The sequence below is a fragment of the Phalacrocorax carbo genome, chromosome 6 (genome assembly GCF_963921805.1).
Source record: "Phalacrocorax carbo chromosome 6, bPhaCar2.1, whole genome shotgun sequence".
NCBI classification, from domain to species: Eukaryota; Metazoa; Chordata; class Aves; order Suliformes; family Phalacrocoracidae; genus Phalacrocorax; species Phalacrocorax carbo.
In genome coordinates, this window is record NC_087518.1 from 9,172,903 (window position 1) to 9,192,179 (window position 19,277).

The window sequence follows — 19,277 nt, forward strand, 5'->3', positions numbered from 1 at the left end:
AAGGCACAGTCCCAAATCCTCGCTTTGCTTTCCTCTTTTAGCAGTATGCACCACTGTGTTTCAGAAAGTAGGAGCAGCCATTATAACGCTTTAGGTCTTTCATTATGTCAAAGGACTGTGCCTAGCTAGCAGAGTGAATCATAGAAAAGAAATGTACTTGGGGTTTGAGAGGACAAAAAAGAGCATTCACGTGTTTCAAAGAGAGCAACTCAGAGCCTGTGCTTTGTCTCTTCTGATAAACCCGCTACTGGATGTAGTCTGGGGCAGTGGAAAGCAGAGATCTGCTCTGCTACATCTAGAGGCTCTGTGCCTGCAACTGCTCTAACCAAAGGGATTGATGTTTTACCTTCCCATTACTTATCCAGCAATACTTGAGCCTCTTTAAAGAAGAAATGTTCCAGCAAGTGCCAAAATCATTTAGCACTCTCTGCTCCTGCTGCAAAGCTGCTGGAGTTCGAATGTAGTAACAGAAGAAGCGAGACATCCTGGCAAGGGTTGGAGCTGATGCTGTGGTAGGGCACGCGCTGGCTGTATCTCTGTGGCTGGGCAGAGGAGGGGGCTTCCTTCTTCTGTAGGCAGCCCCGGTGGGTTTTCTCACCCCTTCCATCATGCCGCTGAAGCAGATGTTTACTCTTAGGTCAGGAAATATTCTTGTATTGTTGGGCTGCTTGAGTGAGAGGCTGGCTCAGTCTCTGAGCTGCAAATCTGTGCTGGGCTGGTGTGTAAGGACCATGGGGCTGTTTGTGGTGTTTGTGCCTGAACCCAGCCTGATTTCTGAGCATGGAGTAGGTGGGTACATATGAGTCTTGCTGCTTGGAGGGTCCCCATTCCTCTGACCCATCCCCAACATGGCAGATGGGCTGAGCAGGCAGAGCATGAGCTGCTACAGGCAGAAGGGGTTCTGTGTGCCCTTCACTGCCCCATGTGTGTAAACCCAGGCATTGTGATGGCACAGTCATTTTCTCTGGAGCAAATCAACTGGCCACCTCTTCTGAGAGATGACACTGGGGTTGGTGGCCAGGGATGTGACCAGTGCTTTTCTTGGATGAGCACAGCTGGAGAGGGGGTGGGCAGTGTGGATGCACCAGGGCCTGTAAGTCATGGATGGAGCAGGCAGACAGCAAATCAAGTGCCCATGAAGAGGGAATTATATAGACAGCGGTAGATCAGTGGGTGTGTGTACAGTGATCCACATGTGGTCAGAGCATAAGGGAAAAGGGATGTACTGGCTTGGTATCCCAGGAAAGATGTATTGTGGCTATCAGAAACCAAAGCACAAGGAGTTCTCTCTGGTGACAAATACCAAACTTCTCTGAAACAACCAGAAAGTACACTGTTAGGCAGCTGGGGAAAGTTCCCTGAGACTGGCAGTTAATACTGGTTGCTTACGTTAACAGTGAAAAGCCAGTGATGTTGAGCCATTTGCAAAGCAGCCACGTCTGCCCAGGAGAGTTTGCAATTAAAACCCCAAATGCTGGGGATGTGAGTCACCCCCTGTGTGGTCCTCTCTCCCATTGGAGGGAAAGCAGCATCAGTGCAGGGGGAACCTGATGCGTTTTCCCAGTGCAAAATAACCTGGCGGGTTTTTTCCTAGTCTCATGGCCATTGCTGGAGCCTCTGGTCTCTCCCCCAAGGCCAGTGCTCAGCTGCTCCAGCCCCCTGCACCTCCTTCCCTCCCTTCCACATCATTCATAGTGTGTCTGGTTTTCTGAATGTGGAAGCAGCGATAATGAGGGATGCTCGTTTGGTTGGTTTAGCTTTTTCCTATATCACCTGGTGCTGAGGAGTAATAAAATATTTATTAGATGTTACAAAACCAAACCCAGAACAACAGCACAGTGAGCAGTTAAATATTCCTCATTGCAGTGGTACCTGAACAGCAGTTCCCCTAAGGAGGGAGAGCGTTATGCTGCTCTTGGTCGTGTGCTCTAAGCTGGTCTCTCTAGACAAACCGCAGAGGTGCTTCCCCTGGGAATCGCCTGTAGTCCCTGGCTGAACCGATTCCTGCAAGACACAGGTGATATTGATGGGCTGAGCCATCAGGGGCTGGCGTGCAGCATCGTGGTGCATCCTCACATCCCAGCTGCAGGGCAGACCCTTCCAGCAGGATGCTCTGGGTGCAAGGGCACCGTGAGGCGTCTGTGCACCAAAACACTCAGTCCCCAATCAGAGGTGTTGAAGTGTGGCAGTAAAGGGGCTCCTCTCTCTAATACAGGGGTGCCTTTCACTTGAAAACCTCCTTCTACAGAGTTAAAATATCTGCTATTCTAGCAGCCATCACATCAATGGGTATGGCTTTATTAACTGGTTTGAGTACCCGTACAGCTGTGGATGGGTTATTCTGTGGCCTGCTGCTGACAAATCAGCAGTTAGCCCTAAAATGTTTGGCAATCTACAATGGCCTGTCCTTGCAAATCTTCTGTTGGATATGGTACTGCTGTAGCATAATGCAGGTGGCAAGGGACTTCTAGAGGTCTCTGGCCCAACTCCTGTGCTCAAAGCAGGGCTCCCTCCCAAACCAGATCATGTTCACATGATCAGGTTGTGAAAATTTGCAAGGCTGGAGACGCCACAGACTCTCTGGGCCCCTATCTGGGTGCTGGACCACCCTCACTGCATCATTATGCAAGAATTCTTAGAAATTCTTGTGAAACTCTCCTTTCTGCTAGCTTTCAAGGCATGTCATCTGTGGTCCTTGGACATTTAATACTGATGATGTGGATCATACAAAGCTTGGAAAGACAACTGTCCTGTGAACGTGAGTCGTCTTTTCTTCACACGATCAGATTTGAAAGCTCAATTTAAGAGTGAAAAACTGCAGAAGTTGTTCTAATTCTTCAAAGTTCAAAGCATGTAAATCTGGGACTCTGCATTGAACCCATCCGTGATAACAGCGTGGGGTACAAAACCCAAATCCAGCTAACGTGTAGTGTAGACCCTAATCAGTGAGCTGTACAGCCATGCTTATCCACGTGTGCTCAGACAAAGCAAAACAGCAGGAGAGAGTATGGACTAGCAAGGCACGTTGCTGTGTATAACTTGTCTCAGGGAACTTTTCTGCGATAAACAGCTCCTCTCTGCAATGCTTGTGCTCCGCTGGTGTAGGTGAAGGAGGCTGGAGACGATGCGCAGAGGTGGTGCCAGCTGTTTGCTGGCTGGAACAACTCTGGAGAAGGTGCCGTGGCTCTGTGCATTCAGGTTTGCTTTTGGCTCTGAGTCAGATGGAATATGTGCAAAAATAACACATAGCAAGAAAACTGCTGCTGAGCGCTTATTCTGAGGAGGCTGGTGCACTGTTTGCTGAGATCTGCATCAAGCAAATTCAAGAATCTGCCTCCATGATTTGCTTGTGACTGTGGTGGGGACATAACACATGCCAGAGATTGTTCCACCCCATTTCTGAGGTCACCAGATTGTGCTAGGCATGCAGTTTCTCTTAAAAAAAAAAAAAAAAAGTTAGACCAAAAAGCTGGGTAGCATTTGGATGCTCAGACCTAGTCACTGGTAAGCTCTTCACCATAATTTAGTCTGTTGTGGAGAAGACCTCTGCCAAGGTTCTTATAAAAAGCTGTGCGCTCCACTAGGGATGCCAGCCCAAAGCCCTACCGATTACCTGTGCCAGGAGTTCATCACTGTCTCAATTCATTACATTTTTAATATGCATGTGTACATCTGGCAACTTAAGTACTCGCATGCTTTAGACAGATAACGGCTGTGAAACACTCTGCTGTGTAAGCACACCACAATATTAACTTGGGAGGGGTCGCTTGGGTCCAGAGCCCCTGCATGCCTGCAGGGTGTTCTGCCGTCTCCATTGAATGCCGAAATGACAGTTATTTCTTTAATGGCTGTCACACGCTGAAAGCAGTTGTGGGGAAAAGTAGCGAGGGTTGGAAAAGCAAAGGAAGATGGATAGAATAAGCCTCTCCCATCCTACTTACTCCCAGCTCTCTACGTCTCTCCTGTGTGACAGCACCTGGATTTGTATTTTCATCAGGGGTAGGGAAGCTCTGCCCCACACCACCTCACAGCCCTCGGCCTTGCAGCCCAGCAGGGTTTCACCTCCTGCTATAGCCGGTGCAAAGGCTGTGATACTGTACTGATGTGCTTTGAAGGGGAAGCAATTCTGTTATTTTCCGCTATTCGTAAGCATGCTATGGAAGGTAACCGAGTGAGAAGTGGTTTGTATTGGCCCTAGTGGCCTTACTGGATCTGCAAAAGCTGTTGGCTTGCTTTATATGGATTTCTAGCTGATCACTGGTGCCTGTTGTGGTTTAACTCGGCAGGCAGCTAAACACCACACAGTTGTTTGCTTGCTCCCCCCGCAGTGGGATGGGGAGAGAGTTAGATTTAAAAAAAAAAGGGTGAAACTTGTGGGTTGAGATAAAGACAATTTAACAGAACAGAAAAGAGAGCGAAAATAATAATGATAAAATAATATACAAAACAAGTGATGCACAATGCAATTGCTCACCACCTGCTGACCGATGCCCAGCCAGTTCCTGAGCAGTGGACCCCTGGCCAGCTTTTCCCCCAGCTTTACGTGCTGAGCATGACACCATATGGTGTGGGACATCCCTTGGGTGAGTTGGGGTCAGCTGTCCCAGCCGTGTCCCCTCCCAAGCCCTTGTGCCCCCCCAGCCTGCTCACTGGTGGGCTGGGGTGAGAGGCAGGAAAGGCCTTGGCTCTGTGTAAGCCCTGCTCAGGAGTAACAAAAACATCCCTGGTTTATCAACATTATTCTCATCTCAATCCAAAACACAGCACTATACCAGCTACTAGAAAGAAAATTAAGTCTATCCTGGCCAAAACCAGGACAGTGCCTCTAATAGCGAGAGATAAAATAACACCCGTCTTTAAAGCACTTAAGCTTCCAGGGGAGTGTTCAGGGCGTGTGCTCTTTTAAGCCTGGGGATGGGTTAGTCGTTGCTTGGCCCTGCTTAAAGGCTTTGAGTGTGATGCTGGGGCTGAGGCTGCTCCCCTGCCCTGGTCCAGCCTCTGCCAGGGGGGTGCTGCCTCCCGGCTGCCCGAGGGGTGCTTTTGGGGTTCAGCAATGAGGGGAGGAGGCATGAAATGGGAGGTGGAGCATGTTGGGCAGATTTCGTTGACCTGCAGGTCTAGTCCCTTCTGCTCCCTTGCCAGTGCTGACTTTTCTGCACCAGGCCTCTGCTGCTGTGCTGCAGAAGCTAAATTTAATATGAAAGCGGTTTAATTTTGGCTCGGATTGACTGCTTTCTTCATAACATCCATAACAGTGGCACAGACACAGATCAATACACCGATGCTGCTTGACGGTCTGGTGGGGATGGAAGACCGAGTGTCCCATTAGCTGAGGACTGGGCCATGCTGCAGCCTGTTGTGATCAGAGAGGGTCTCCTTTTCCCTAGATGGGGAAAATACTTGCATAGAGCTTGGGGGTGAGGAGGAGGCAACTGACACTTCAGTAGAGACAAATCTGATGATTCATTTCCACAGCCCCCAGGAACTCACGTATGAGCTGCGTACTGGGAGTTTCTAGGAATTTCAAGGTGCATCATTCGTTTTGAAGGTAGCCTGTTCAGTATTGAAGAAGGAGCATAAAATATGGCTGCTAGATGGCATTATAGGAATTGATCAAGCAAGGACTCCTGGAGGTTGTCCTAAGAAATAACCTGGAGGGAAAAAAAAGTAATAAAAATGTCATGCACATTGTTAAAATCCCAGATGAAAAGCCTCTTGGCCGAGAATATCTGTGCTCTTACTATGTCTTTCCTTGTTCCTCAACACCGTGATTTCACTGTTACCTGTAGTTTTCCTGTTTCTTTTCTTGGTTACTTATGGCCTCTATTGTCCTGTCGTTTCTGCCTGACATTCACAATGGTTGCTAATACAAAATCATCAATACATTTAATTAACATCTTGCTTTTCTCTTCTTCCAGATAATTAAATGCTTAATAAAACCAGACCTAGCGCCTTCCCACAGGTGTCTCCCACTCGATCACTACATTGTCTCTGGCTCCTCTTATCTCTGACCCAGTTTTCTTTTCAGTTCTGTCAGGAGCTTCCATCAGCTCAGATAGGTTTGCAGCCTGCTTTATGTCTGATGCTTTGCGTATTGCCTAAGGGCTCGTGATGTCTAGGGTGCTATTGGCAAACACCACAAACAGTTTTAGGTCCCTGGCATGGCAGTTGGACTCTTAGAGCCAAAAATTAGATCCTGCCAGCCTTAAAGCCAGGAGCTTTCAGCAGTGCTTTTCCACAGGGCTCATTGCAGATGGTGCCCAGGGCTGAGGGGGTCAGGTTAGAGGGATGGTTCCAGCCCTGTGATGCTGAGCCTTGTTGCATGTGTCAGACCCTGTGAAGTTTGGGCTGCTGTTTTGGGGGACGGAACGACCCGTCTTTCCAGCACCCACAGGGATGGCAAATGCTGTTCCATGTTTTCTGAAGCAAAGCTTATCGAGTCTTGCTTTGTGTCACTTTGATGAACACCTCTCCATGAGCACCAGGATAAACTAATCCCAGATTATCACAGTAAATTGCCATTGCTTACTAACCCTCCTCAGTGTGGTGTTGCAGAATTAATTACCAGTATTCATGACATTCGTTACCACAGTCCCTGAACACTCCACACGGCGCATCATCTAGATCTAGTGATATTTATCGTTGCATTTTCCAAGTGGTCCCTCTCCTGCTTTTTATCACTAGCTGTGTTTACTAAGCTTTGTTGTGCTCTGTTTCTTTGGATCTCTAGTTTTTGATACTTTATTCAAAGCCATTTAGACACTTGGAGCCATTACTTTTATTTTTCTCTTCCATTCTAATGGTCTGGTTTCTTCTGCAGGCATACAAGTGAGAAGAAAGCACTCTTCTCTAGACTCTTTGGTCATTATTAAAGAGTTGTCCTAATTCTTACTGCTCTCTCTTCCTTTTAAGTTTCAAGTTGTCGTATATACATCTTGTTTGCTTCCTTCTGTCTAAATTAATTCTTATCCTCAGACCCGAAGTAGCCCCATGGTAAACCAGGCACAACTACATTTAAACCCCTGTAGCCCTTCAGCATGAGTGTTATCTGCATGTTAAGATGTTATGCTGGCATTGCTCGTACATGACTTATGTGCTGCTGTGACTTTGTCTGCACTACAAGATGAAGCGGTGGGGTTTTTTTAGCTATATCTGGTTTTAAACTGACAGATAAATTGGCAAAATAACGGCATGTTATCTTACAAGGCTGGAATAAACCCTTGTAAACTTTCTATTGATGTCATTGTGCCAAAATTAGAACTGTCTTGTAGGTTATACCAGCTGTATGCTGGCCAGAAGCTGTTTTGCGCAGCAAACAGACAGCAGAGAAAGTCCTTGCTAGGACAAGGAGAACAGATTTTCCCATGTATGATTTATTTGGCATTAAGTGGCATTAAATTCTTTCACCACTGGTCCTGACTGGTGTTTTATATGTGACAAGCCAAAAGAAATGAGCAAGGAAAAATAAAACAAATGAGGAAAAACCAAGGCCTCAGGGTGCTGATGAGTGCCATCTTCAACAGCCAGCTTGCAAGGCTTCCAGTTCGGTGATGAAACCTTGTCTTCTAAAGGGGAGGAGAGGCTAAATGGGGAAGAGATTGCACTGAAACAGTCTCTTCCAAGCATGCACCGAGCAGCTTGCTTTTGACTTAGGCATACCTGAAGTGGTAAAAATCTGTGTGCGTTTTTGTGGCAGCAGAGCTGTTTAGAAATTATATTCAGGGTGACTTTAGATGCTCGTGATGCTTAAATGAACTTGCCAGGACGAAGTGTGCACATGTGTGTGTACCCACGCATGGCTGATTCCTTATCTATTGCTGCTGTCTGTGAAGGAGAGCAGAAATGCACATCATAAGCACCCCAATAAGATATTGCAGAAGAATTAGTGGGGTTTTTTTCCCCACACATGAATAAACCGTTCTTGACCAATTTTCTCCTTTTGTATGTTTTGCAGATAAGTAAGCAGCAGCTCCAGACAATCAAAGATCGTTTCCAGGCCTTTCTCAATGGAGAAACCCAGATTGTGGCAGATGAAGCATTTATAAACGCTGTCCAGAGCTACTACGAGGTAAGGGGAGATGATAAAATATTTGTATGAACCCCCGTTCTCACCCCTATTCACAGACAGGGTCAAATCCTGATCTAATGGCTTCTCTGTCCTTTGTCAACAAAGCACAAAACAAAGGCAAGTGCAAGGCTTCTTCCATCTGATGTCTAATACATCACAACGTTTATGAGGTTCAGGGGTTTGAACATGCAACCATACGGCAACTGCGGCAACCCCTACACCGTGGTGTACCCTATAGCTTGATTATGAGGAAGATCATCCCTCCTTTAAGCTGAAAAAAATCTTCCTGATACTTTTAAACAGTGTACTCTAAAACAAGAAAGATGGCACAATACAAAATAAATGTCATGTGCTCCCTATGAAAAATACCAAGAGAAAACTGGGCAGCACATTCAGTTCTTGCTGGAGCTTTTGCGTTTTGTCTAATTGACTTTGGGATTTTTAGCAGGAGTCTTGTCTTTTCTCTTTGGTATGACAAGTGCTGTAAAGCAAAGGGGGAGGAAGGGGGATGTACAAAACTAGATGGTACCAAAGAACATGAAGCATTATTCATAATTGTGCAAAAGAATAATTATGCATGTCTGTCTTTTTGCACCTCTTTGTATGCAGCCCGTAATGCTGCCTTTCATATCTTTTCTCAGAAGGAAAGAGCTTCTGTTTTTGAAGGAAATCAGTGCTTGTGATTTGTATGAGGAGTGTCGCTTTTTTTTTTGTTAGCCTTTTTGCAAACCATTTCTCTTTCTCCCTAGAGCTATTCTGTCATAAAAGGTGAAGATTTGAATTGCCTACATAAAATATTTCTCTGGAAGTGGAATCTAAGAGGGGACCAAAATCAGATACTAAAACTGAAGAGAATTTTAACTCTATAAAAAATGGCAGCAGCTGCTTCTGTGTAAGGAAAGCACAAATTATCTCTGGATTAACTCTATTAAACTGGCCTAGTAGTTACAGCTCCATCATCCTCTGTACAGGAAGGAAGCTGAGAGTAATTTACATCTCTTACCAGAAAAGAAATTGCCAAGGGATCATCAGTTTATCACAGCTTCACCGAACAGATGCTCTCAGAGAAAGTTTTCAAGATGGCGTGAGCTGCATTTTAGGATGTAAGAGCAGCACGATCTGTTTAGATAAGACTATTGGGCAGGAAGAGGAAACTGCTTAAAAAACAGACAAAATACATCCCTGTTTCACTGGTGGGCCTGGCTGAAAGCATGTCCTGACCAACTCCAGAACTCCTATGCTGTATGATTGTCTCAAGTAATCAAGTGTACAAAAAGCAGTTGATCAGCACTAGGTCTCTGCAAACCCTATGTCTTCAGTTCAACAGGACATTCCACCTGCTCTGTCCTACTTAAAACAGGCCACAAAAAGCATAACGCATCGCTCTCCTTTGTCCTTCAGCAAAATTTTCTTTTTCTTCTCTAACTGTTGGTCTCCTTTAATTTACAGCTGTGTACTTTCAGCTTCTGTGCAGGTGTAGCACGGCTGTGTGCGTCTTCCTTGGAACTACCTGCAGTGGCACAAGGGACAGCCTCACAGCAGAGAGCCTCTGCCCCCTGTCAGCACCTGAGCAGTGTTCCTTGCTGATGGTGTTCTCCTTCCTCCCTTCTCTGCAGGGAGGTGCCCACCCTTGCTTAAGCCATGGTGCAATCACAGCAGAACCTGCTTATCTCAGCTTCTGCAAATCTCAGACTTTTGTGCAATTAACTGTCCCTTGGATGGACACTATCTAGAAATCAACGTTTAGGTAGTGACTGATAAAGCTGCATGATGGCTTGGAAAATACTAAAACTTGGGGTTTTGCTTAGCTGAAACCTGCAGTCTCTGTGCAGGAGGTGGCTGGCGTTTCTAAGGGGCTCACTTACAATCAGTGCAGAATAGGATCATTACCTGGGGAAGGAATTTTTTTTTTTTTTTTTTTTTTGCTAGAGAAAGAGGTAAAGGTGACATGGTAGGTCAGGGATGTATTTGCTCTTGCCATGGACGTGTTTGCATAGCCACATTCTGCTGTTAAGTCTGCTGTCAAGGGGTAAGTGTGTGATTCCCAGTCTTAGACTAGTTCACAGGCTGCTATCAAATTAAAAGATTGAGTGAGCTGAACAGGCTCCACTGCTGGTCTGCAAAGCACCGCTGTGCCTGCAGGAATGCTGCAGATCCGTGTGTGCGAGATGAGCCCAGCACACTCCAACAGACACTCCAGGAGAGCCTGGCTCGTGTCCTTTGACTTCTAATGAGTAAGGCTTTATACAGCAGTCCCTTCAGTGGCTGTTACAGAAGTGCTTTATTAGACCCATTTCCACTCAGCTGTGGGCAGATAGAGCCAGGACCATGCATGACCTGGAGGACTCATCTATGGACATGGCAGGAGATGCCTGACCCAGCTCACAGAGGCCAGTTCTCATCTGCATGCAGCAGCGTATGCACTCACACTAGGATTTTGCTCCAGCAGTTCCTTACTCCTGGCAGTCCCACTAGGCAGTCTTACAGCTGAGCGATTCACCTGGCATTTTCTAAAGAAAGCAACTCGCTCTGCAGGACAAAATACCTCTTTTATCTTTTTTTATCTTCCTATTTCATGGTCTTTTTCTGCTGCTTTGTGTCTGACTGGCGCTCTCCTCCGCCTGCCTCCTCTCTGCCAGCCTCAGCCCTCCTTTCCTCTGCTGACTGCTAGTCCGCATCCGGGGAGCATAAACTGGGGATGAGGGGAGATGGGGAGTCAGGTCCCTCTGCTCGCAGTGCCGTCACCATTCTGACAGGAGTGAGGACCACAGATAACAGCAGCCGCTGGTGCTGGTGGGTATGGGAAGTCATTAGCGCCGTCGCACAGGGTCAGGCCAAAGGCAAATTATTAGAGAGGGGACATGGGAGCAGAGGGTGCCACAGCAGGGCCATTTGCTGTGACCTCCCACAGTTTCCAGCAGCCAGTGTGCTGGGGACTTCCTCGGCTGCACTGGCAGCTTGGATTTTGATAGCTCTCACCTATTACCTAAAAGAACCTGCGCACACCCAGGGTGTTATCACTCATATTTAAGCCCTACAAGGAAACAAAATGTGTACTGATATTGTTTTAGCAAGGACTGAAGGGGCTTCTGATGGCATTCTGCCTGTTTCCTCTGCAGGGAGCACTCCTCAGCGCAGTGACTGTTGGAAGTAAACACCCCAGCTATTCCTCAGCAGCGTTTCTGGGCTGGTCCTGGAGCAAAACCCACTACTACTCCCAACAGATGCCTGTGCCATCAAGCATCTGGGAGCATGGATTGCCATGTTGCTGAGTGGTATAAAAAAATCTACCATGTCCTTAGGTCATCCTCAAGCTCTTTAATTATTGAGAGCTGACAGATATGCCCTGGTGCTGGCACAGCTTCTTCCCAGCCTGCTGCATTCATCCGTTCTCAGCATCATTAATAAAACAGCAGTTCTTGCTGGGCATCGATTGTTCTCCTGTGTTCAGGGCTTGGGAGAGGAGAGCCAGCACAGTATCCCCCTGTCCCTCTCTCACCCTTCAGTTCTTCGTTGCTCCCACAGCGTCTCCTGGTCTGCAGGGGTCTGTTTGGACTCTTCTGCTGCTTTTGCAGTGGTAAGAGCCTCTTTATCAAACGCCTTCTCCCTCCCTCCTGCTGTCAGTGTCCTGCACTGTGCAGGCTGCTCTCTCTGCAAAACCTTCCCCGGCAGCTCAAGCCATGCCGAACCACCCTGTGCTACTTCAGCAGGGCTGAAGCAGGAAGGGATTTGGCCTTGTCCACCTGTGGCCATGACACCTTCTAGTGATTTGAGTTGTCTTGGTGTTTACCCATCACTTTGCAAAGATCAGGCCATTAGTCCTTGTCCTTTCCCAGGGCATTTTAACAGTGCTCTTGCAGTGTTGGTTGCCTAGGTTGGAAAAACCAGGGTATGGCAGAAGTGGGGACATACATGTTATTTAACTGAAGGTAATATTAAATTAATTAATCCAGTGCCATTCCCATCATCTTGTGACAGCAGGGCAGTCTGCAAAGATCTCCTCTGGTGTAGCTTAATGTAAGCCTGGTCTTTGCGCTGATCAGAGGTTTCCCAGGGGCCTGGCTACCAGGATAAATGAAATGCAGTGCTGCTGACTTGAGTAGGGTGACCGGGCTCCCTCTAACAAGGCAGAATTTGGCTAGGTGAATGTAGTTGAGCAGTAACTTCCTTATTAAAACATTTGATACAGCAAAATGTAATCCTGTTTTCCCAAAGGACGTTTATGTATCTGGTGAGGTGCGACCACAACATCGCATGAAATCCTAATTGCATCAGAATGCTCCATTTTAGTGGACACAAAGCAGAAGCTTCACCTGATTTCATTACCCTTCCCAAAGTACAGCTGAAACCTCTGTCCATCTGGCAACATATGGTTGTTGAGTGAGGAGTTAGAAAGTGTACTGGCAGCCAGATAGTGGGCTTCCCAGCAGCGAAACGGTGTCTTGTGGTACTTAAGGGGGATTTATTTTTTTCTTTTACTGACACCATTTGAAGTCACCCCTTTTTTGCAGGTATTCCTGAAAAGTGACCGTGTTGCCAGGATGGTACAGAGCGGAGGGTGCTCAGCGAATGACTCCCGGGAGGTCTTCAAGAAGCACATTGAGAAGAGAGTGCGCAGCCTGCCAGAAATTGATGGCCTCAGCAAGGAGACGGTCCTGAGCTCTTGGATGGCAAAGTTTGACGCTATTTACCGTGGGGAGGAGGATCCCCGCAAGCAGCAGGCCAGGATGACAGCGAGCGCTGCCTCGGAGCTCATCCTTAGCAAGGAGCAGCTCTACGAGATGTTCCAGAACATTTTGGGGATCAAGAAATTTGAGCATCAGCTTCTGTACAATGCGTGTCAGGTAAGGTCCCTCTCCCAGGCTGGGTGGGAATGGAAGAGGTTTTCTTGGGGAAGGGCTTCCTAATGGGAAATACTGCTGTTATGAACTGGAAGCTTTGGGTCTGACCAGATTGTTTTTGAGAGAAGGGGGTTTTGGTTCATGGTGGGACTTGTGCACTGCCAGTTATGTTCTGACTGTCCAGGTGGGCCTCCTTCTCTTGCTCATGCTTGTTTTCTCTTGGTTGGTTGCTTAAGGTTTTCTGCAGGTGTTTTAGAAGGTCTTTAGATGAAATTTTCTTTCCTGAAATCCCATAGGATTGCTAAAATGAGAAAACTTTATTCCTTCAGCTCTGTGTGTGCATGAGCAGATCTTTGATGATGCCTAAGTGACCCGTTTTGCTGTGACTTGCTTGCCTTTCCACTGCCACATCACCAATCCAAATGACAGAAGTACGTCCTTGCAGCCCACAATAACCACGTTAGTCCTTGAAGCTCAGATGCCCCCGGGGTGGATGTCATACGCAAACTTGCTACTGAGTTTGTACAGGTTCTCCTCAAGTAGAGGGAGCCTCTGTGACCCACTGAGTGCCCATGGTGGAAGGAGAGAGCTTCCCAAATCCCCACGACCTTGGCATGGCTCTGCTTGCACTATGAGTTCCCAGACAGATTAAAACCTTTCGTATTCCTCTCTCCCCCAGTAAGAACCAGTTCCCAGAGGCGCGGAGCTGGGAATCCGCAGTGCTGTTTGCATTCCCAGCAGCTCTTCCTGACGGCTGTCGGTGGCTGTCCAGGCTGTCAGTGACCCAGGTTATGGTCCCCTGCTATCGGATATAAATATCGCAGGTGGGATAAAGGGTGACAGAGTCACGGGGAGGGTAAGGTAATGCCTTGGAAAGTTTTTGGAGGAGTAGACCTCAATCTCTTCCCTGTAATTCAGGGGTTCAAGTTCTTATTGAAATTAATACATTCGAGACCAATTCTGTCTGTCTTCTGTCTAGACATTTCCAATTCTTTTCAAGACATAGAAAATTATGTTTGATCTGTTTTTTCTCCTGTAAAGAGCTTAATTATCTTGCATTTGTTCTTCTTCATCTCAGACCTTAATGGCAGAGTGGTGAGAGGATAATAAATGTCCCTGAGTAAGGCGTCTTCATAGCAAAAAGGCAACAGCAAGGACTGCATCAGTCCTCATAAATTATGTTTACAAACCAGATTTCATGCCTACATCCTCTCTTGGAGGATTTCTTTAAAATCAAAACCATAATGTTTTCAGTGACATGTTGAGACCTGAGTCAGTTCTGCAGTGACTTGGGTTTGGGGTTTTGGTTGGTTGGTTTGGTTTGGTTTGGTGGGGGGTTTTTTGGGCTTGTTTTTTTTTTCCCCCCCATTTAACTTAAACCAGCTCAAGCCCTCTGCATCTCATCGTCTCTTGACCTGTGCTTGGCTAAGGAACTAGGATGAATTTGTGTGAGCATGTGTGCGATCCTTCCCTCTTGCTTTGTGGTTCCCAGTGGTGCAGAAAACAGTATTTAGTCAGGGCTGCACTGCTTTGTGGATGATCTCTGCTTATGAGAACCTTTCTGGCTGATACCACAAACCCAGTGGCTGCTGCCTGCGAATTGCCCTGTGGAATTGAGCAACCTGTTTCCTGCACTAGGTCCTGGCTTCACTCTGGAAGTGAAAGATTTAATTCTGGGTCTATAATACTCAGAGGCAGCAAACCTCTAATTTAAGCTTTTAGAGAAAGACATAATTTCTGTTGAAAGCAAGCATTAGCATGAGAGTTACTGTGTTTTTAATACCTGGATAGTGGGGATTAGCTATGCAGAAGGGAAAGCCCTTTATACAAGGCACAGCTCAAAAGGCTGCAAGGCTAGCAGTTGTTCAGCTGTTTGGTATTTTCCTGGGGTACAGTGTGAGTACTTACGGTGCCAGGCTGCTGGCACGATGGGGTGGGACCATGCCCTGTGGGGAGTGGAGGTGGGAGCAGGTCGCTGCTGCTCCTTCTCCCGTTAGGTGCTGCAGGGAAGGCAGCAGTGAGCACCCAGCGGAACTGCAGGCTTTGCTGTGGGGACTCTTATTTCGGTGTTGCTTGTGGTCATGTCATCTGGGCTATGCCAGAGGGATCTCTGGAGCTCTCCAGCCACCGGCAGCCCTTAGAGCAGGAGCAGCTGCTCTGCACTTCCACCTTGCCATGAAGCACCAAAATTGCTGTTGACCACTACTCCTTCCCACAGGGTCTCAGCCATCACTTGCAGCCAGTCTGTTGTAGGGTATAAGTAAAACCTATCAGCCTACAAATGTTTTTGTTTGCTTAGCTTGTATGGGGAGCTCCCAGCACAAGTCAAAGGTGTATGCCCCATGGCTGGTGTGTTTCCTGCAGCAGAGCTGGAGGAGGGGAGCAGAAAATAATATGCAATGAACAGTGATTGGGTAACCTGCCCCTTTCTCTCCAAGCAAACTTTCTCCTGATCTTTCATGGTGAAGCATTGGCATCAGCCCTGAAACAGCAGATTTTTTCCCTTTCCCTCTTAAACTTTAGTAGCAAGTTATTTCCTACTCCAAAAGCTCTTGGTGCTCATACAGGGCAGAATTAAAAGCCAGAAGAACAGCTGGGCGCCCAATTGCTGCAGGCTGAAGATGCAAGTCAAGCTCTGGGCACTGCCCTTCGTGTCTTGGAAACTCTCCTGTGCCATAACCCCTTGGACTGTGCTGAGCCACTCTGTACCGGTGGCATCTCTGTCATGGGAAGTCTGACGCCAATTAGGGAGCCAGAGGCACCTGCCAACATTACAGCACTAAAACTAGAGACATCTGCTCAGAGAAGAAGCGCATGTATGGCATTGCAGCAGCCGGGGTGGGTGCTGGGTGGGAGGGGACCCGGGGCAGCCGGAGGGGAGGAACAGCTCCCTGCTTTGCATGTACATGTGCGCTACGACGGTGGCAGGGCTGGGACATGCTTCTGTGGGACTGCCTTCCAGCCGCTCGCCCTCCCTCCTGCCCCACCACTTTGCATTTTCATAAATTTTCATTTGCCACATCTGTCTCTCTCTGACAAGCTGTCTTCTGTAAACACCTCTGCTCTGCCAGCCTGTCCTGAAATCAGCAGCGAGGTCCCTCTCAGCCTGCACCTGCAGGCACAGAGCACACCCACTGGGCTTTGGGGCACCGGCCCCATAATCCTTAAAAATGGTTATTTATTTCCATCATGCTATTTTGTTTCAGTCTGGATTGCGTTTCAATCAGAGTCAGCCTCAGCAGTGCTCATCTGCCTCCCTGTGCTTCACACATACACTGACTCGTTGGTCTGACTCTTGTCTCATCGGAGTTAATTGGAAGTGCAACCTAAATCTTTTTCTTAATAATTCGATTGAAGCTTCTGTCGCCTGTTTCGTAAGAGCAAAATATTTTATATATTCTGTTTGTGAATAAGCTTTAAGTAAAAGGAAAACACTGTCTGGCATCTTTCTGGGTGTGCTGAAATTATAATATTCCCAGAAACACCGTGTGGGCTCAACTTGCTCACATGTGGGGGATTAATATGTTTGCTTTCCTCCCTTGGGCAGTGTACAGGCAGCTGCTGCCAGAGCCCACCACGGACCCTGGCCCAGCATCCCACCGTGGTGTCAGCCCCAGGCTGTGTGCTGAGACCGAACAAACCTCCCAAACGAATCTGTGGGCAATAACCGGCTTCCCAGCGCTGGTTTGGCGCAGTATGAGCTACACTTACTTTTGACCTACTCTTGTCTGCTGTGCATGGGAGGAATTGGGAAAGGGAGCCTTTTCCCTGGCAGGCTGTCTGAATGCCGTCACTCTTTCTGGAGCAGCAGCGCTGGGCTGTTAATGCAGTTTATCAGTCAATCACCTGTGCTTAGGAAAGCAAAGCCGATCGGCTTGTCCTGTTGCTCCTGTTGACTGGGAGCGGGGAGGGTGGCTGGTCTGACGTGCTTTTCCTTGCTTTGGTGTGCAGGGTAAAACTGCCCCAGAGGCTGTGCAAGGAGGCAAAGGGTAAGAAGAGTTAGCCTGGTTATTGTCCTCCTAAAGCATGAGCAGGAATGATGCTGAGCCCCCCAAACACTTGCTTGAACTCTGCCTGTAGTCTGGAAGAAGGTGCTTTTTCTCTATGTGGCCTCCTGTTACATCATACTCAGTAATTGCTTAATGATTACATCACTGGGACTGTGTTTTCTTTCACTTCTGAAATCATATTTTGTTTGTGCAGAAGGAGGATGATTTCTAAAGGGATTTTTTTAAATCCAATATCCCCAGGTGGTATGAGATAAATGTATTCTTAATGTGATAGTGATATAGCAGGATCTGAGATAGCGAAAGGGATTGATGTGATTGGAAAGGCTTTTAGGAAACGAAGATGGGAAGTGGTGTTGTAGCAGAATGGTTGCGGAGATAACGATGTTAAGCACAACCTCTGACTAGAACATTTTAAATAATACACAGAGGCTTAAGTTTTTTGCATAACACATGCTATGTGGCTTGGTGTTTCTGCTCCACTGGAGTTGGCGTGGGAACTGAGTATCTCCAGCTCCAGCAGCGAGATCCTCTGCTGCATGAGAGGCATCGTGGGGGGGAAAGGGTGTTTCAGTCTGGGGTTTCTAGTCCAGAAGCCACTGGCAAGGCTTGTGTTTAGCTCTGCTGCCTTGTAATTAACCCACAACTGTGGAAGAGTCATACAGGAGCTATTTTCTTTAAGTGTTGGGCAGTTGCGATCTTGGGTCTTCGCTGCAGTCGGTGTTTCCTTGGGCATGAGCCCTGTATTTCCTACTGACCTTCATGACAGCTGAATTGCAGCAGCGTCTCTGGAAATCAGGCTGTGGTGTTCTCCCTGTCTTGTTCTTTCCCAGCGGCAGGACAGTGATTTACTTTTCTATCTCAAGCTGTGTTTGAAAGTCATTTTTATCTACAGTGAGAAAAGAAGAAACTGGTACAATGCTGTTCAGTTAATCCAGCAGCAGTAGCTGATGTCCAGACTAAATCTGTGATGAGCTGCACACTTCCATCCTCCTGCCTTGGAGGAAGCACTGGGCTGTCCCTGCAGGACTGTCTGAATTCAGAGGCTTCACAGTCAGACTTTCTCTTCTTTCCTGGGCCTGAAGTGTCCTGTACACTGTGGCATTCCTGTTAAATGTGCAAAATACCCATGCTAAGCTTCCAATTTCATCAAATTCCCTTAGCTATTAGATTTGAAAATAAATAGCGAAATATAAGCATGTTAAACCTGCTGAGTAATACATAGGAATATATGGTCGTGGTTTTTCAGCCTCTGTTCCGGTCTATCCAGATAGGAGGTAAAACGTCAGAGAAGTGGGGGGGGGGGGGGGGGCAGGCTACAACACAGACCAAGTCCCATCACTGTCTGGTGGCTATTTCCTGTAAAGGGATGAAAGCCACTAACCAGTGCAATTGGAATTGTTTTGTAAGTTTTGGGGGCCTGTGATTTTAGCTAGGAAACATTTCAACCCAAATTTTAATGACCAGAGCTGGCTTAAAACTAGAATTCACTGTTTTGACATTTATTTTTGCAGCTGAATTAGGACACTGTGTCCAAAGGCTGACATTTCTCACAAAGCAGAAAGTTCCCCTGCCAAAAAAATTGGTTTCAGAAGTGTTAGCAGAAAAGATATTTAGGATTTGTGTCCTGAATCAAATGTTTGATTTTAGCTCAAGTCAGTATTAGAGATGATTTGCTGAGGTAGTGTCTCGCCTTCTGTCCCCCTCTCATTTCTGCAGTTCAGGTGGTTCTCCCGAACTTTTCTTGATGTGCTGCGGTGTGTTGAGCCCATTGCAGAGATGCTGTGGTGGTACTTGGAAGATGCAGCCCAAGGTAGGGCAGAAGCAAGTAAGGACAAACTCCCCTGAGGCACTGTAACAGCTCAGACGGTGGGATGAAGGTTAAGGTGACACAAATGTTTGGTTTGTGTGTATCCTCCCCAAACCTAGTCTTTAATTTAGTTTGTTATGATGAAAAGTTCCCAGCCATGCCTTGCAATGAGAATTGAGCCCAGGGTCATTGCGCAGGGTGGAGTTACCTGTCTGTGCACGTCTCTGCGTCCCTTCAGTTCAGAGATACAGGGGTTTAGTGTCAGATCACTCCCTTCTGATCCCTATTCATAATTTTTGAAGAACATAAATAAATTCCTTTTTATTCTAGCTTCATCTTGAAGCTCAATGCCCATGAAATGGCCATCTGCAGTTCTGGTGTTTAAGCACTAACGCTGGCTAGAATGACCTCTCTAACAGGGCAGGAGGTTTGCTTCAGCCCCAGAGCCCCTGCAAACAGACCATCACGGGGGCAGTGATGGCGAGCCAGGGCTGCAGGCAAGGACCAACGAGCCTCCGTGGGCTGCTGTCTGTAGGGCTGGACACCTGGGT

At 47.3% G+C, this 19,277-nt stretch overlaps 1 protein-coding gene across 8 annotated transcripts in view; it reads left to right on the plus strand.

Moving 5' to 3' along the window:
* The window catches only part of CADPS (calcium dependent secretion activator), a 225,309-nt gene that overhangs the window by 38,103 nt on the left and 167,929 nt on the right, over window positions 1-19,277 (plus strand). For all 8 annotated transcript variants that reach the window (XM_064453572.1, XM_064453576.1, XM_064453573.1 and 5 more), the window contains exons 2-3: window positions 7,955-8,068; window positions 12,580-12,912. In XM_064453572.1, the coding sequence (XP_064309642.1) occupies window positions 7,955-8,068; window positions 12,580-12,912 (447 nt within the window). The remainder of the gene's footprint in view (window positions 1-7,954; window positions 8,069-12,579; window positions 12,913-19,277) is intronic.